Source organism: Dreissena polymorpha, chromosome 3 (genome assembly GCF_020536995.1).
Source record: "Dreissena polymorpha isolate Duluth1 chromosome 3, UMN_Dpol_1.0, whole genome shotgun sequence".
NCBI classification, from domain to species: Eukaryota; Metazoa; Mollusca; class Bivalvia; order Myida; family Dreissenidae; genus Dreissena; species Dreissena polymorpha.
The window spans coordinates 103567177-103585964 of NC_068357.1; the positions used below are offsets into that span (position 1 = coordinate 103567177).

The following is an 18788-nucleotide window of genomic DNA, read 5'->3' on the forward strand; positions in this document are numbered from 1 at the left end:
CATGATCAGTCATGATTCACAAATGGAACAATGAATCATTAGTTATTAAAAAGGAGCATATACGATAGTTAAGAACATTGCACTTCATTAATATCAATACCTTCTCTTGGATACAAAGTTTGAGTTTACCGTGCAGTATCATATATTGACTTTCCTTGAAATAATTATGTTCATGGAAGTTGTGTTTTTAAAATCAATAATATATTATTAAACTGGTTTTAACACTACAAAAAAGACATGAAACTAACATGTCATCCAAAATATTTTCATCCGGATATATGGTCACTTTCGACATATTTAAATAAAACCCGACTTTTTTCAGTTTATAAGAAAAACATTCATAACACATGTTCTTACTTCAATGCCTTTGTAAGCAGTCACCATCTGACCTAAAATGGCACTAAATGACAGGGTTTTATCTCATGTTTACAAGATGTTGATGTTATTGTTGGTCACAGACAAACGGCCGCAGTAATCTCCACTGGTAAACGTCATATGTTCAGTTTTGTGACCCCCGGGGCCGGGTCAAATTTGAGCCCAGGGGAATAATTTGAACAAATTTGGTAGAGGACTATTAGATATCACTACATACCAAATTTAGTAGCCCTAGGCTCTATAATTAAGAACAAGAAGATTTTTAAAGTTTGCACAAAATAGGCCTTATTTAAGCATATGTTCATTTTTGTGACCCCTGGGGCAAGGTCAAATTTGTTCCTAGGGGCATAATTTGAACAAACTAAGTAGAGAACTATTAGATGTCACTACCTACCGAATTTGGTAGAAATAGGCCCAATGGTTATGGACAAGATTTTTATAGTTTGCACAAAATGGGCCCAATATATGTTCAATTTTGTGACACATGGGGAACGGTCAAATTTGATCACAGGGGCTTAATTTGAACAAACTTGGTAGAGGACTATAAGATGTCATTACATACCAAATTTGGTAGCCCTATGCCATACAGTTATGGACAAGAAGATTTTTAAAGTTTGCACAAAATAGGCCTTATATAAGCAAATTTTCGATTTTTTGACCCCCCAGGGCAGGGTCAAATATGACCCCAGGGGCATAATTTGAACAAACTTGGTAGAGGTTCACCACAGGAACATTCCTGAGAAATTTCATCAGATTTGGACGAGTAGTTTAGGAGAAGATGTTTAAAGAAAAAGTGAACGCACGCACGCACGGACGAACGCACGGACGCACACACGACGGACACAGGACCATGACATAAGCCCCGCTGGCCTTTGGCCAGTGGAGCTAAAAACAACAGAAAACTGAAAAAAATGCGCAAAAAAAAAGTTAGCCAAAATATTTATGTGTTTTATTGTATATTATCTGAAAAACGTTTGACATTGTTCTCTAAATATATTCAATTTATTTTATCTTATAGCAAACATTGTTTCAATTCTAAGTCAATGCTGGAGATAAGCTTTAAAGTTATGGATTGTGTGTATCTGTGCCTGATTCTTATGTTGAAAAATGAAAAAAATTGCCAGCAATGTTTAAAATTTAGCAGTAACTGATGTTGGTAAATTGCCATTTGAAACATTACAAAAACTTATTTGTTCCTAGGTGTAGTCAATTCCACTGTGTGTAGTAATTGTTCTTTGAATGTTAAATTTAAGATCATGCCAGAATGTTGGTATTATTGTGCATTCCCAAAACATATTACTATTTTAGTCATTCTTCATGCAACAAAAATTACATAAAAGCATGAAATAAATCTTTAAGTTACAGTCTGGACAAGCTTGGAAACACTCCCATTTAGTCAACCATTCTGAAAGCCATTATTATAGAGCTTCTGCTAGCAGCCTTTAGTAACATGACAAGAGTTTGACATATAATTTGTGTACCCATGTTATACTTCATCATTTTTCATCATCTATGCTACAGATAAAATTTGTGCACCCATGTTATACTTCATCATTTTACATCATCTATGCTACAGACACATTGTTTAAGTACATGCCTGTGAGCGTAGAGGCTCAGGGAAGCCACCAGGGGGTGTTCCAAGGTAGCCCTGGAAGTACTCAATGACAGACACAGGGAAAGACAACTCTCCAGCTCGATCCTCCACCATTTTGGCAGTCAGCTTGTTCTGGACCATGAACTGAGCCATGTCCCCAACAACTTTGGATGATGGCGTCACCTGAATATTGTTGAGCATAATTCAAAGTGATTCAAATGGTGGAAATTTTTTATATTTTAAATTATTATAAATATGAAGTTCCACAGTTTGCTGTCTCTCTCTCTATATATATTATACCCACAGAATACACAGCAAATGCATCAGTACCAGGAAAATAATCCCTAACCAGTCAAGTTTTCAACCTACAGAGAAAAACAATCAAGAGAGCCCTTAGGAACTTCAATATTCTTTAATACACACATTTGAGTTCAAAACAAGGGCTGTTTGTAAAACATGCATGCCCCCCATATGGGCTGTCAGTTGTAGTGGCAGCCATTGTGTGAATACGTTTTTTGTCACTGTGACCTTGACCTTTGACCTGAAAATCAATAGGGGTCATCTTCCAGTCATGATCAATGTACCTTTGAAGTTTCATGATCCTAGGCCTAATTATTCTTGAGTTATCATCAGGAAACCATTTTACTGTTTCGATTCACTGTGACCTTGACCTAGTGACCTGAAAATTAATAGGGGTCATCTGCCAGTCATGATCAATGTACCTTTGAAGTTTCATGATCCTAGGCGTAAGCATTCTTGAGTTATCATCCGGAAACCATTTTACTATTTTGAGTCACTGTGACCTTGACCTTTGACCTAGCGACCTGAAAATCAATAGGGGTCATCTGCCAGTCATGATCAATTTACCTATGAAGTTTCATGATCCTAGGCCTAAGCATTCTTGAGTTATCATCCAGAAACCATTTTACTGTTTCGAGTCACTGTGACCTTGACCTTTGACCTAGTGACCTGAAAATCAATAGGGGTCATCTGCCAGTCATGATCAATCTTCTTATGAAGTTTCATGATCCTAGGCGTAAGCATTCTTGAGTTATCATTCCGGAAAACATTTTACTATTTCGAGTCACTGTGACCTTGACCTTTGACCTAGTGACCTGAAAATCAATAGGGGTCATCTGCCATTCATGATTAATGTACCTATGAAGTTTCATGATCCTAGGCCTAAGCATTCTTGAGTTATTATCCGGAAACCATTTTACTATTTCGAGTCACTGTGTCCTTGACCTTTGACCTAGTGACCTGAAAATCAATAGGGGTCATCTGCCAGTCATGATCAATTTATCTATGAAGTTTCATGATCTTAGGCCTAAGCGTTCTTGAGTTATCATCCGGAAACCATCTGGTGGACGGACCGACCGACGGACCGACCGACATGTGCAAAACAATATACACCCTCTTCTTCGAAGGGGGGCATAATAATAAAAATTCTTTATGAAACAAATATTTAATATTTGGGGCCATTTTTATATTTGATCTTGGTTGAGATATAATAAGAACAAATATTCTTTGAAGATTTGACAAAGTAATCAACTTCTATAGTAGAAATATGCTTTTTAAAATTTGACCTAGTGACAATTTTTTTTGCGCTCACATGTCCCAGTTTCAACCTAAGCAGAGACTTCATTGAGAAAAATGTTCTGACCAAGTTTGATGAAGATTTGAGCATTAACATGGTCAACTATAGCAATCCAAGGAAAACTGCCCCGCCCCATGGTTATTTCAACGCACCTGAACCATTTTCAAACTGCGCCCAGATATTATTATAACATCTGTTCTGAATAAGTTTCATGAATATAAGACTATTAATTTAACTATTAGAGTGTTGACAAGATTTCACTGCAGTCATATAAAGAAAACTGTCCTGTCCCCTGGCGGCCATGTTTTTCAAAGGACCGGAACCATTTTCGAACTCAGCTGAGATATCATTAGATCTAATCTTCTAACCAAGTTTCATAAAGATTGAAATAAAAATAAGTTTCTATAGTGTTAACAAGCCTATGTTTTTCAACAGACTGGTACAATTTTTGAACAGAGATATCATTGGGACAAATCTGATTTTCTAGAAAGTTAATATGAATGACTAGAGCAAGATATGGAAAACTGACATCTTCTTGGCATCGCAATTTCAGAAGAGAAGATTTTTAAGTTTTCACTGTATTCATAGAAGGAAAATAAATAACCCCTAAAGGGATTAATTTTACCCCTGCGGCAATTATTTTATCAAACTTGCTAGAACACCACCATACTGTAACACACCAAATATGAAACCCCTAACCCTTCTTGTTTCAGAGAAGATTTTTTAAGTTATTAAATATCTAGGGGCTCCTGGGCATGGCCCGTTTTGACCCCACACGTCATAATTTGAACAAACTTGATAGAGAATTACTATACAATATTCAATCCCTAACAGCAACCCAGAGTATTCTAAAGATAGCTGTTAATAGCAAACAATGGACAATGCAAAATAACGGCGGAAAAGGTGATCCAAAAAGCTCCCATAAGTACCTCAAAAAAAGTAAGTTAAAACATATTTGTTGCATTTAAATTTGGGCTGTCTGTGCTTATTTACGAAACGACCTTTTTAAAACCATTTTAAAAACGCCAATGTTTGAAATTGCAGAAATATTGCCCAATCAATTATTGTTTAATCAGCTTTCTTGATTGATACATGTACCTTGGGTATATCTCCCATCAGCTTGTTGGCCTCCACATACATCTTCTTCACCTCTTCAAATTGTTCCTGCAGACCAAGGCTGAAAGCTTGGAACTGGAGGTTTGTGTACTGGCCACCTGGTGAACAACAAGGCTTTGACACTATTTCAACCAAAACAAGAGTCCCTACTGAGGAAACTCTATCAATCAATGACAGTGCATGACCTTTAAATTGTCCTATACCTATTCCTCTCATGATTCATAAATGGGGTTTTGTATACAGTTTAATAGGTTAACCAAACAAGAGAACCTTGGGCCTTTTTATGAAAAGGAACTAGAAAATTCTGTAAAGCACCAGCTGATTCATAAAGATTGGACCAAATAAGTGACTGCTAGAGTATTAACATGCTATTGTTTTTATTTTGACCTAGTGACCTAGTTTTTGAGCTCACATGACAATCAGCTGATTCAATCTCATCCAAGATTTGATTAGGACAAATGTTCTGACCAAAGTTTCATAAAGATTGGCCAAGAAATGTGGCTTATATAGCATTGACAAGTTTTCACGAGCCATATAAGAAAAATTGCCCCGTCCCCAGGCAGCTTATGTTTTGAAACAAACCAGAAGAATTTTTTTTACTCCACCGAGAAGTCATAAGAACAAGTGTTCTTACTAAGTTTCATTTTGATTGCACTTTAATGTGATTTCTAGAGTGTTAACAAGGTTTCTCCATGGTCATATAATGAAAACTAGCCCCGCCCCCTGATGGCCATGTTTTTCAACAGACTTAAACCATTTTCAAACTCAGCCCAGATATCATTAGAACAAATTTTCTGACTAAGTTTCAAGAAGATTAGATTTGTCACATCTTGAGTGTAAACAAGGCTTTATTATAGCCATATAAGGAAATATATTTCTCGCCCCCTGTCGGCCATGTTTTTTAACAGACTGAACAATTTTCAAACTCATCTAAGATATCATTAGAACAAATGTTTTGACTTAGTTTTATCGGGTAGATTCGGCAGGTCAAAATTCAAGTTTTCCAGAAAATTTTGGTCGGGTCAGGTATTTAATAAAAAAGTAAATAAATTTTCATAACATGTTTAAGAGTATTAAATATTTAACTGTTCACCTGTTTTCATCAGATTATACAGAATGTTTTTATTTCTAGTAGTTAGATTTATTTAATTATGCATGTCAGCAACATGTTCGCTTTGCATGTAAAGAATACTCTCATTAACACATCATTTACTTGGAACGGTGATGAAATGTATAAAAACAACTTGTCAAGAAAAAATAAAACAACTCTTACTTTGAGAATAAAACAAGAGCACCGCCTTGCGGGTGCAGACCGCTCAATTATTTTTCTTTTTAAAGGTGTAGGGACCTATCTCAATTTCAATCACAAAGGAGGGAGGGGTGGAGTGAAGGGGTGTATAGTGTGGGGGTGTGGTCATTTATTACATTATTTTCCAAAAATGCAAAAAAAATGCAAACAAAATTATTATTGTTTTTTTTTGGGGGGGGGGGATTCTAGGGTGGGATGGTTGGACGGTATTTCAAAAATAAAATAATAAAAATAAATATGAGTGTTTTTTAACCATGTTTAAAAAAAACAAGAGATGTGTTTGTCAGAAACACAATGACCCTATTGCTTTTTTTTTTTTTTTTTACTTTTGACCTTGAAGGATGGCATTGACCTTGAACTTACACCACTCAAAATGTGCAGCTTTATGAGAACGCCGCTTTGAAATAAAAAAAATTACCTTTGACCTTAAAGGATGATCTTGACCTTGAACTTCCACCACTCAAAATGTGCAGCTTCATGAGAACGCCGCTTTGAAATTATTACTTTTTTGACCTTTGACCTTGAAGGATGACCTTGACCTTGAAGGATGACCTTGACCTTGAACTTCCACCACTCAAAATGTGCAGCTTCATGATAATGCCGCTTTGAAATTATTTTTTTTTTTACCTTTGACATTGAAGGATGACCTTGAAGAATGACCTTGACCTTGAACTTACACCACTCAAAATGTGCAGCTTCATGAGAACGCCGCTTTGAAATTATTATTTTTTGACCTTTGACCTTGAAGGATGACCTTGACCTTGAAGGATGACCTTGACCTTGAACTTTCACCACTCAATATGTGCAGCTTCATGATAACGCTGCTTTGAATTTTTGTATATTCTTTTTTTACCTTTGACCTTGAAGGATGGCTTTGACCTTGAAGGATGACCTTGAACTTCCACCACTCAAAATGTGCAGCTTCATGACAACGCCGCTTTGAAATTATTATTTTTACCTTTGACCTTGAAGGATGACCTTGACCATGAAGAATGACCTTGAACTTCCACCACTCAAAATGTGCAGCTTCATGAGATACACATCCATGCCAAATATCAAGTCGCTATCTTTAATATTAAAAAAAGTTAAGGACAATTTTAAATTTTTCGGACGGACAGACGCCATATATTTGAAATTTGACCTTGAAGGATGACCTTGACCTTCACCTTTCACCACTCAAAATGTTTAGCTTCATGAGATACACATGCATGACAAATATCTTCAATATTGAAAAAGTTATGACCAATGTTAAAGTTTTCGGACGGACAGACACCATAAATTTGACATTTGACTTTGAAGGATGACCTTGACCTTTCACCACTCAAAATGTGCAGCTCCATGAGATACACATGCATGTCAAATATCAAGTTGCTATCTTCAAAAGTGAAAAAGTTATGGCCAATGTTAAAGTTTTTTTCGGACGGACAGACAGACTGACTGACATACTGACAGACAGTTCAACTGCTATATGCCACCCTACCGGAGGCATACAAATTATTTTTTTGGGGTGGGGGGGGTGGGGGAGTATAGTGTTAGGGTGTGGTGGTCATTTATTTGATGATCTTTAATTATAAAAAAAAAATTGGGGGGGGGGATTGAGGGGGGATTCGGGAGGCTTGGGGGAGGGTTTGGGTGGAGTCTATTGTGGAATGTTAGGTAAGAGTTGTTTTGTCAAAGTATCAATCGAATCTAATCATAAATAAAGAAGTTATGGCAATTTTAGCAAAATTTAATAATTTGACCTTGAGAGTCAAGGTCATTCAAAGGTCAAGGTAAAATTCAACTTGCCAGGTACAGTACCCTCATGATAGCATGAAAGTATTTGAAGTTTAAAAGCAATAGCCTTGATACTTTAGAAGTAAAGTGGATCTAAACACAAAATGTAACCATATATTCTAAGTTACTAAGTCAAAAAAAGGCCATAATTCCGTAAAAATGACAACCAGAGTTATGCAACTTGTCCTTTACTGTCCCCTTATGATAGTTTGCGAGTGTTCCAAGTATGAAATCAATATCTATGATACTTTAGGGGTAAAGTGGACCAAAACACAAAACTTAACCAAATTTTCAAGTATAAAGGGCACATAATTCCGTCAAAATGCCAGTCACAGTTACATAACTTTGCCTGCACAGTCCCCTTACGATAGTTAGTAAGTATTGCAAGTATGAAAGCAATAGCTTTGATACTTTAGGAAAAAAGTTGACCTAAACACAAAACTTAACCTAATTTTCAATTTTCTAAGTATAAAAGGGCACATAATTCTGTCAAAATACCAGTCAGAGTTACATAACTTTGCCTGCACAGTCCCCTTATGATAGTTAGTAAGTGTTGCAAGTATGAAAGCAATAGCTTTGATACTTAAGGAATAAAATGGACCTAAACACAAAACTTAACCAAAATTTTAAATTTTCTAAGAATAACAAGATGTGTTTGTGAAACACAATGTCCCCCTATATGATGTTTGACTTTGAAGGATGACCTTGACCTTGTGAAGGATGACCTTGACCTTGACCTTTCACCACACAAAATGTGCAGCTCCATGAGATGCACATGCATGCCAAATATAAAGTTGCTATCTTCAATATTGCAAAAGTATTTATAAAATAAGTGATTTGGGCCACATATATTTGACCTCTGACCTTGAAGGATGACCTTGACCTTGACCTTTCACCACTCAAAATGTGCAGCTCCATGAGATGCACATGCATGCCAAATATGAAGTTGCTATCTTCAATATTGCAAAAGTTATTGCAAAATGTTAGTTGGCGCAAACAGACCAACAGACAGGGCAAAAACAATATGTCCCCCACTACTATAGTGGGGGACATAACAAGGGCACATACTTCTGTCAAAATGCAGGCCAGAGTTATCTAACTTTGCCTGCCCAGTCCCCTCATGATAGTAAGTAAGTGTACCAAGTTTGAATGCAATAGCATTGATACTTTATGAGAAAAGTGGACCTAAACGCAAAACTTAACCGAACGCTGACGCAGACACCGACGCCAAGGTGATGACAATAGCTCATAATTTTTTTTCAAAAAATAGATGAGCTAACAATGCTTAAAATGATAAGATCAATTTTCTGCACAAGTTAAATCTACCTACTCTTTCAACATATGAACTTTTATTACAAAATGTTGTGTGACCTGAAGTGGTAGCATGTGTAAAAACTTTTCCCTGGTGGATTTTTTTTCACTGCAGGTTAATTTTTTTTTAATTACCCGTTTGAACACTATTAACAACATTAATGAATGAGTAATGTGATTGATGTATTTGATGATGTTCATGAAAAAATATATAATGGTGCTATTCTAGTCAGAATTTCTAAAAGTAAATTTTCATGTAAATGGCTTTATTTATAATAAAGTTAAAAAGGAAAACAATATTGATCAAAGATTTATTACTAAAAATATGTTAAGCAGACAAAACAAAATTTTAAGTCGATATTGAAATGCACTACCAACTACAAAATTATGTGATAATGTAGTTGAAAGTGCATATTTTGATCATTTGTTGCAGCATTTGACAAAAATGTAAATGTCTGCTCACATGGTTTTATCATATAATAATATCATATTGATTTTTACTACAGGTAGATTCATTACTTGTGCAGATTTTTATCTTTGATTTATATTAATTTTATTTTAACTTAAACAAAACCATATATAAATAGTTTGGTATATATTTTTGTTTATTGGCAATATCTTGTTGTTTCAATGGTAAACTCCCTTGATGTAAGGGTATGTGCCCAATCATATCCACATCATGAAATACAGATAAAGCAAAATGACAAAGCATGAACACCAAGATCGGATCATAATTTGAAGGTATACTATGATTTACAACCGAATTGTTTTTCCTGGTATTAAAACAAGAGGGTCTGAAATGCCCAAAGTCGCTCACCTCAGATACGAAGGAACTGACTTGCTCAGTGAAGCTCCAAGATATCATTAGAATGAATGTTCAGACCAAGTTTCATAAAGAGTGAACTATAAATGTAACTTTTAGAGTGCTAACAAGGTTTTACTATAGCCATATTAGAATAAATTTCCCCGACCCCTGGTGGCCATGTTTTTCCTCAGACCAGAACTATTTTCGAACCAATCCAAGATATCATTTAAACAAATGTTTTGACCAAGTGTTATGAAGATTGGACAATAAATGTGACAATTAGAGTTTCAACAAGTTTTTACTAAAGCCATATTAGGAAAAATGCCCCACCCCCTGGTGGCTATGTTTTTCAACCAACCCGAATAATTTTTGAACTTGCCCAACAAATCATCGGGATATTGGTATATATTGCAATACGCAAGCCGCATATTGTATTGCAAAACGATTTTCATTATACCGGTACCAAAATTCTACAATAAAAGCTGCGCCATGAGCGCATGATACGCCCGTCGTTCGCCAATGAAGTAGTAAGGTAATAAATAACCCTTTGAATCATTTTTTTACTTCAGTTTATTTGTATTTGAATACATGGTTTATTTTATAAGTACATGAGCATGGAAATCACGAAATTTTGACGAACAAAGTCCCATAACTCTGGAACGACAATTCAGAATTCCGTCAAAAACGAAAGGGGATCAGGGTTTATCAATATTAAGATTGTGTTGAAATTTGAAAAAAATCCATCGAAGGATATTTGAGCTACAGTAGGACATTCAATGAAATCACGAAATTTTGACGAACAAAGTCCCATAACTCTGGAACGACAATTCAGAATTCCGTCAAAAACGAAAGGGGATCAGGGTTTATCAATATTAAGATTGTGTTAAAATTTGAAGAAAATCTGTCAAAGGATATTTGACGTAGCGTACGACATTAACAGACGGACGGACGGACGGACAGACGGACGCGGGGTATACCATAATACGTCCCGTCATAGACGGGCGTATAAAAAATCCATCGGGGGATATTTGAGCTACGGTAGGATACATGAACAACAATAACATTTAAGGTCACAGTGACCTTGACCTTAGAATGAATGACCTTGAAATGACCAGTGGTCATCTAAGTGTGCTTGCAAACCTTCATGTCAAGTTTGAAGACTCTATGTCCAAGCATACCAAAGTTATAACAATTGTAACATTTTAACATTTAAGGTCACAGTGACCTTGTGTGACCTTGACCTTAGAATGAATGACCTTGAAATGACCAGTGGTCATCTAAGTGTGCTTGCAAACCTTCATGTCAAGTTTGAAGACTCTATGTCCAAGCATACCAAAGTTATAACAATTTTAACATTTTAACATTTAAGGTCACAGTGACCTTGACCTTCAAATGAATGACATTGAAATGACCAGTGGTCATCTTCTAGTACTGGCCAATCTTTATTTCAAGTTTGAAGACTCTAGGTACAAGCATACCAAAGTTATAACATGAAATAAGAACTTTAACATTTTTACATTCAAGGTCACAGTGACCTTGACCTTCAAATGAATGACCTTGAAATGTCCAGGGGTTACTTACTAGTTCTGGCCAACCTTCATGTCAAGTTTCAAGACTCTAGGTCCAAGCATACCAAAGTTATAACAACTTTAAAATTTTTACATTCAAGGTCACAGTGACCTTGACCTTCAAATGAATGACCTTGAAATGTCCAGTGGTTACTTACTAGTTCTGGCCAACCTTCATGTCAAGTTTCAAGACTCTAGGTCCAAGCATACCAAAGTTATAACAACTTTAACATTTTTATATAGCTACAGTAGGACATTCAATGAAATCACGAAATTTTGACGAACAAAGTCCCATAACTCTGGAACGACAATTCAGAATTCCGTCAAAAACGAAAGGGGATCAGGGTTTATCAATATTAAGATTGTGTTAAAATTTGAAGAAAATCTGTCAAAGGATATTTGACGTAGCGTACGACATTAACAGACGGACGGACGGACGGACGCGGGGTATACCATAATACGTCCCGTCATAGACGGGCGTATAAAAATTCATCCACATTTCGTCCAGAAAAGCCATCCGAAATAATGATATCAACTTACCAAGGTAAACAACAAATCGGTCTGTAGTAAAAATAAATTGTAACGTAAAAATAGCATTCTAAAAAGTCTGTTATACGGAGCAGCATTGTTACATGGGAGTCTGCAAGATCTGCTTTTGCATGTCATACTTAAGATGAAGCTTATGGAAATACGAAAAAAAAAACACAATTAATTACAACAAGGGCTGTTTGAAAAACATGCATTCCCCCCATATGGGCTGTCAGTTGTAGTGGCAGCCATTGTGTGATTACATTTTTTGTCACTGTGACCTTGACCTTTGACCTAGTGACCTGAAAATCAATAGGGGTCATCTGCCAGTCATGATCAATGTACTTATGAAGTTTCATGATCCTAGGCGTAAGCATTCTTGAGTTATCATCCGGAAACCATTTTACTGTTTCAAGTCACTGTGACCTTGACCTATGACCTAGTGACCTGAAAATCAATAGAGGTCATCTTCCAGTCATGATCAATGTACCTATGAAGTTTCATGATCCTAGGCGTAAGTATTGTTGAGTTATCATCCGGAAACCATTTTACTATTTCGAGTCACTGTGACCTTGACCTTTGACCTAGAGACCTCAAAACCAATAGGGGTCATCTGCCAGTCATGATCAATGTACCTATGAAGTTTCATGATCCTAGGCGTAAGCGTTTTTGAGTTATCATCTGGAAACCATCTGGTGGACGGACGGACAGACCGACCTACCGACATGTGCAAAACAATATACCCCCTCTTCTTCGAAGGGGGGCATAATAAAAATGTAAATTGATGTTATTATAAACTGAAGTAATAATGATAAAAAATTGTTTATGTAACAGCATTCTGATAAGTTACACAACCGGCCTTTAAACATCCACAATAGGATATAACTAGAACCAAAACATACAATACAAAGGTTATGTTTATGTAATTAAGTTGGTTTTGGTGATTAGCTGGCGAGTTATAATTCTGGTACAAGTTAGCAATATTATTGCAATATATTGCAATACGGGTTTTTGAACTGACAATATATTGCAATACGGTTTTTGGCATATTGTTGCAGCACTACATATAAGGAACAAGGGACAAAATTGTTACAAAACCAGGTTTTCAATTTGATTAAAAAAAGCCTGATAAAGGGAGACAATTCAAAATGTGCATTGTTACTGATTGTTCCTAGTTACCCCCCCCCCCCCCTTGTGTCAAATTCAATCTATTTTTAGTTGTGGCGACCTTGACCTTGGAGATATCGACTTAATTCTTTCGCATGACGCACACCGTCCAATGATGTGAACAAATGTACCAAGTAATTTTAAAATCTCACAATAAATAACATAGTTATTGCCCGGACAAGATCATTTATGGCCATTTTTGACCTTTGAACTCAAAGTGTGACCTTAACGTTTTAGATATCGATGTAATTCTTTCGCATGACTCCATCCAATGATGGTGAACAAATGTGCCAAATGATTTTAAAATCTCACAATGAATGACCTAGTTATGGCCCAGACAAGCTTGTTCCGCCCGCCTGCCGACATTCACCAATCTAATAACCAGTTTTTTCCTTCGGAAAACCTGGTTAAAAAATCCCTGCCCCATTGCTGACATGTTTTTCAAGCAACCATACACATTTTCCAACTTGTTTAAGATGTCGTACTGTAATAGACTCGTCAGGATGGTGAGTCGTGTTTCCGTGTATGGATTATAAATAATAAATGTAAGACTATAAGGTTGATGATAATGTTACTATATTTCTTCTTGTTCGCTCACCAGGCAAAACAACTATAACGTCCACATATGAATATACATAAGGTTCACCCTTTCTTTTAGTTGTGTTATGGTTACGATTTGTTTCTTATTTTACGTTTGAGTTGACTATTGTATTTTATTAGAGGATCTTATTTTTACTAGATGTTGTCGATTAAGAGTTGGAAATTTGAATGAATCCGCCTTGTGACGCTTGCCTTTATATAGGGAGTATCAGCCAATTGGGCAGCACGTTACAAAATATGGATCAATGAAAACAATGGTTACAAAAATGACTTAGGCCTTCTAAAATGAATATTTCTGCAAAAATGTAGCTTCTGATACAAAACTACAATTAATTACAATTTATAATGTGGCGTTCATTTGATATTTAGAAAGAACAATATTTAATAAATAAAATGGCACCACATATGGTTTTTCATAGACAAAAATATGGTATCAAACGCAGATTTCCAAAATAGACAATGACAGCTTCCAAACAAGATGGCGGATGCGAATGACGTTTGACAAGTAAGTTGACATGAGAAAACTGCTAAAAATTGCATTACATACATTTACATTAACAATCTCATTTAGCCATTAGGCTATAAGAAAAACATATTAAATATATATAAAGGGTGACCTTTTTCAGAGTCATGCTTATCTAAAGCGTAAGCAAAAACTGCAAAATGACAACACATCAATAAATAAATAAATACAGTTTCAACAGTTCCCCAGTAAATTATTGGTGAATAAAATCACATTTTAACTTTTAAATTGCTTAGACTAGCCCTAACATTGATACTTGAGCAATGGCCAAGTAAACATACAATAAATTATTTGAGACATAATAATATTGCATTTGCAATATAAACATAAGCTATAATTAATCATTTAACAACTACTAAGTAAAAATACAATATGAGATATATAAAAGACAATATAAGAAGTTAAGAGTTATGGCTAGAGTTCTGTAACAACTAACTTGTTACATTACGAATAAACTTTCTGACCAAGTTTCACAAAGATTATACAATAAATGTGACCTTTACAGTGCTAACAAGTTTTAACGCTAGCCATATTAGAAAAAATGCCCCGCCCCCTAACTGCAATGTTTTTCAACCAACCAAAACCATTTTCAAACTCATCTAAGATATCATTGGGATAAATCTTATGACCGAGTTTCATTAAGATCAGACGCAAAATGTGGCCTCTAGAGTGTTATTAAGGTTTTTACTATAGCCATATAAGGAAAAATGCCCCACCTCCTGGTGGCCATGTTTTTCAATAGATCAGAACCATTTTCAAACTTGTCATTGGGACGTATGTTCTGTTTCATTAAGATTAGACCATAAATTTGGCTTCTAGGGTTTAACAAGGTTTTACAATAGCCATATTAGGAAAATGAACGACCTAATAATGGCCCAGACAAGCTTATTCCGCCCGCCCGCCGACATTCGCCAATCCAATAACCGTTTTTCCTTCTGAAAACTTGATTAAAAATTCCCTGCCCCATTATGAACATGTTTTTCAACCAACCAGAACCATTTTTAAATTCATCCAATATATCATTGGGATAAATCTTCTGACCAAGTTTCATGAAGATTGGACAATAAATGTGGTCTCTAGAGTGTTAACAAGGTTTTACAATAGCCATTTAAGAAATTCCCGCCCGAAGTTGCCAGGTTTTTCAACCAACTGTACCAATGTATGAACTCGTGCAAGATAAGATTGGGAAAAATCGTCTGACAACATTTAATGATCAGACAATAAATGTGGCCTCTAGAGTGTTAACAAGGTTTTCCTAATGCGATTTAAGGAAAAATGCTCCGCCCAATGCCGGCCATGTTTTTCAACCAACTGGAATCTTTTCAAACTCGTCCAACATATCATTGGCACAAATCTTCTGACCAAGTTCTATGAAGATTTGACAATAAATGTGGATTTTGGAGTGTTAAGAAGGTTTTACTATATCCATTTATAGCCATATAAGGAAAAATGCTCCGCCCCCTGGGGGCCATGTTTTTCAAGCAACTGTGACCATTCTGAATTTGTCCAAGATATCATTGAGACGAATCTTCTGACCAAATTTCATGAAGATCGGACAATAAATGTGGCCTCTATAGAGTGTTAACAAGGCAAATGTTGATGCCGCACAAGACAAAAGGCGATCACAAAAGCTCACTATGAGCACATTGTGCTAAGATGAGCTAAAAACACACAATGTTGTATTTTAAGAAAAATATATTACCGCTGTGTAACTGGATGGACAAAAGTTTATGCTCTTGATTCAGTCATGCTAGGGAAGCCATGTATCCAGCATAGATAGTGTTTTTACAAAATTTAAAATATGACTATTTAATGCTCTATTCACTGTGCATATTTGAAGGTAATAAAAATATTATTCTTTCATACATTATTTGCTCTGAAACCGCAAGGTATGTGTGTGTGTGTGCTTGCCTGAAACCGCCAGATATGCGTGTGTGTGCTTTCCTGAAACTGCCAGATATGTGTGTGTGTGCTTGCCTTAAACCGCCAAATATGCTCACAGCTCTACCTTTCCTTAGAACCCACCGAATGAGCAGCCCAAGGCAAAACACTTAATCGAGTTGAAAAGTGCCTCCACGATATCATCTCGTGGATGAATACAAATATGCTCAAACTTAACACCGACAAAACCGAGGTCATATTATTTTCAAGTCAAAACAACGCCAAGTACGCAGATGGGGTAACTATTAAAGTAGGGGACTCGACAATTAAACCATTGCAATATGTACGAAATCTCGGTGCTTGGTTTGATTCAAGAATGAACATGGAACACCATATTAATGCTATAAGTAGATCATGTTTCGGTCAGATTAGGCAAATAGGTCACATCAGGCAATATCTTACACCAAATGCCACAAAATCATTGGTCAATTCACTTGTCACGTCTCGGCTAGACTATTGCAATGCACTGCTGTATGGAACACAAACGTCAGCTATCAAGAAACTACAAAATGTTTTAAACACTGCGGCGCATGTTATCACAGGAACATCCAGCTATAGTCACATAACACCGATCCTAAAAGAATTACACTGGCTCCCAGTAGAAAAAAGAATCCACTTCAAAATACTTACCAATGCGTTCAAAGCCTTAAATGTACAATCGCCTGTATATCTGAAAAACCTACTTGAAGTCTACGAACCAAGGCGAAACTTAAGATCAAAGAACGAAGCGACTTCATTAGTGATTCCAACGAAGATTAAATCCGTTTCATACGGAGAGCGAAGTTTCATGTACGCTGCTCCCAAACTCTGGAACTCACTTCCATCAAACATTCGAGGTTCTTCAACACTGAATTCATTCAAAAAGGCACGGAAAAATAACCTCTTCCTTCAATCTTATGCAATATAAGGAGTGGTTTATTCAATTCATTACATAAAATCTCAATCATTATGAACTTGAATTAACCCTTTTAAAGGAAGCATAATTATTTTTTGTTGTTTTACGTAGTACTTATTGTTTAAGTTTTAGATTTTATTGTATCATTTATTGTCTTATAGCTATACACATAGGGTAGTTTTATAGTGTCTTGTTGATCTTTCTAATCTATGGTTACTGTGCATGTTTTTACGTAGTACTTATAGTATAATAGAGTAGTTTTATAGTATAATTGAGTAGTTTTGATCGATTTCTTTTGAAACAGTGTTGCAAAATGTATTCGTATCTGTGATATGTCAAATGTTCTTATGTAAAGCGCCTTTGAACGTGCACTCTTGCATGAAAAGGGCGCTATATAAATCCGGTATAATAATAATAATAATAATGAAACTGCCAGATATGTGTGTGTGTGCTTGCCTGAAACTGCCAGATGTGTGTGTGTGTGTGCTTGCCTGAAACCGCCAGATATGCGTGTGTGTGCTTTCCTGAAACTTCCAGATGTGTGTGTGTGTGCTTTCCTGAAACTGCCAGATGTGTGTGTGTGTGCTTGCCTGAAACTGCCAGATATGCGTGTGTGTGCTTTCCTGAAACTGCCAGATATGTGTGTGTGTGCTTGCCTGAAACCGCCAGATATGCGTGTGTGTGCTTTCCTGAAACCGCCAGATATGTGTGTGTGTGCTATCCTGAAACCGCCAGATATGTGTGTGTGTGCTTTCCTGAAACCGCCAGATATGTGTGTGTGTGCTTTCCAAGGACTTGTAAAAAGGTTACAGAGCAAATTTTGTATGAAACAATTATCTTTTTGTATCTTGATAATATAATTTGATAAATATTTAGTTTTGTTTATTTCTTGTTAATGGCACATGACACATGATTCAGGGCGAACTACTGAGAAAAGTGATCACAAAAGCTCTTCATGAGAAACTTGTGCTCATGTGAGCATAAAAGCAGTACCAGGTATTTCATTTCTGTAAGTGTCTGCATTGCCACTCTTCATTGTGACGCAGCATTCAAAGGGTGCATACTGATTTCTGGCTTGTTCCCAGTACGCCGAGTAGGCAGACACATCATCCAGACGAATACCTAACATTATGCAGAGAATTAAATTTATAATAAACAAGACCATGCCAAGCAATATATGTCCCCTACCGGCTCCACAATTGTCAGAAATTCCACCATTGTCAGATTTATTTATTTTCTTATATATTTGTTGCCATAGCAACCATAATTTTTTGCGTAGGAACAAAATGAAATGACGTGCATAATCTCCATAATGCCATCTATCCATGTTTCAAGTTTCATGAAAAAATATTAAGAACTTTTAAAGTTATCGCAGGATCCAGAAAAGTGTGACTGACTGACAGACTGCCAGACAGACAGACAGAGCCGGTAGGGGACAAAAATGCAAACTAGAGCAATAGCTAACAGTGTTTAATACTCACTCATATTGCATCGACATAGATTTAAAGATGTGAACATTCTGTGCAATTTTAATTGTTTGATCTTCTAGTAAAACTTTTTCTTGTGTGCGATCAAAATGGTATAACTTGTCTTTATTAAAAGATTAGATCACAAAATTACAGCTTCCGCTAAGGAAATTTGTCGCGATTAATGTCAAGTTATAATTGAATATTAATACAAAAT

General features: G+C 36.1%; 1 protein-coding gene and 1 long non-coding RNA gene across 3 annotated transcripts in view; one reads left to right on the forward strand and one right to left on the reverse strand.

The window, feature by feature from the left end:
• The window catches only part of LOC127872890 (pyruvate carboxylase, mitochondrial-like), a 154746-nt gene that overhangs the window by 29406 nt on the left and 106552 nt on the right, over positions 1-18788 (reverse strand). For both annotated transcript variants that reach the window (XM_052416378.1, XM_052416377.1), the window contains exons 16-18: positions 18099-18227; positions 4665-4780; positions 1973-2152 (exon numbers count right to left, since the gene is read on the reverse strand). In XM_052416378.1, coding sequence (XP_052272338.1) covers positions 1973-2152; positions 4665-4780; positions 18099-18227 — 425 coding nt within the window. The remainder of the gene's footprint in view (positions 1-1972; positions 2153-4664; positions 4781-18098; positions 18228-18788) is intronic.
• LOC127872944 (uncharacterized) lies at positions 10936-11925 on the forward strand. Its single transcript, XR_008045849.1, has 2 exons — positions 10936-11097; positions 11253-11925. It is a non-coding gene; the product is annotated as an uncharacterized LOC127872944 (long non-coding RNA).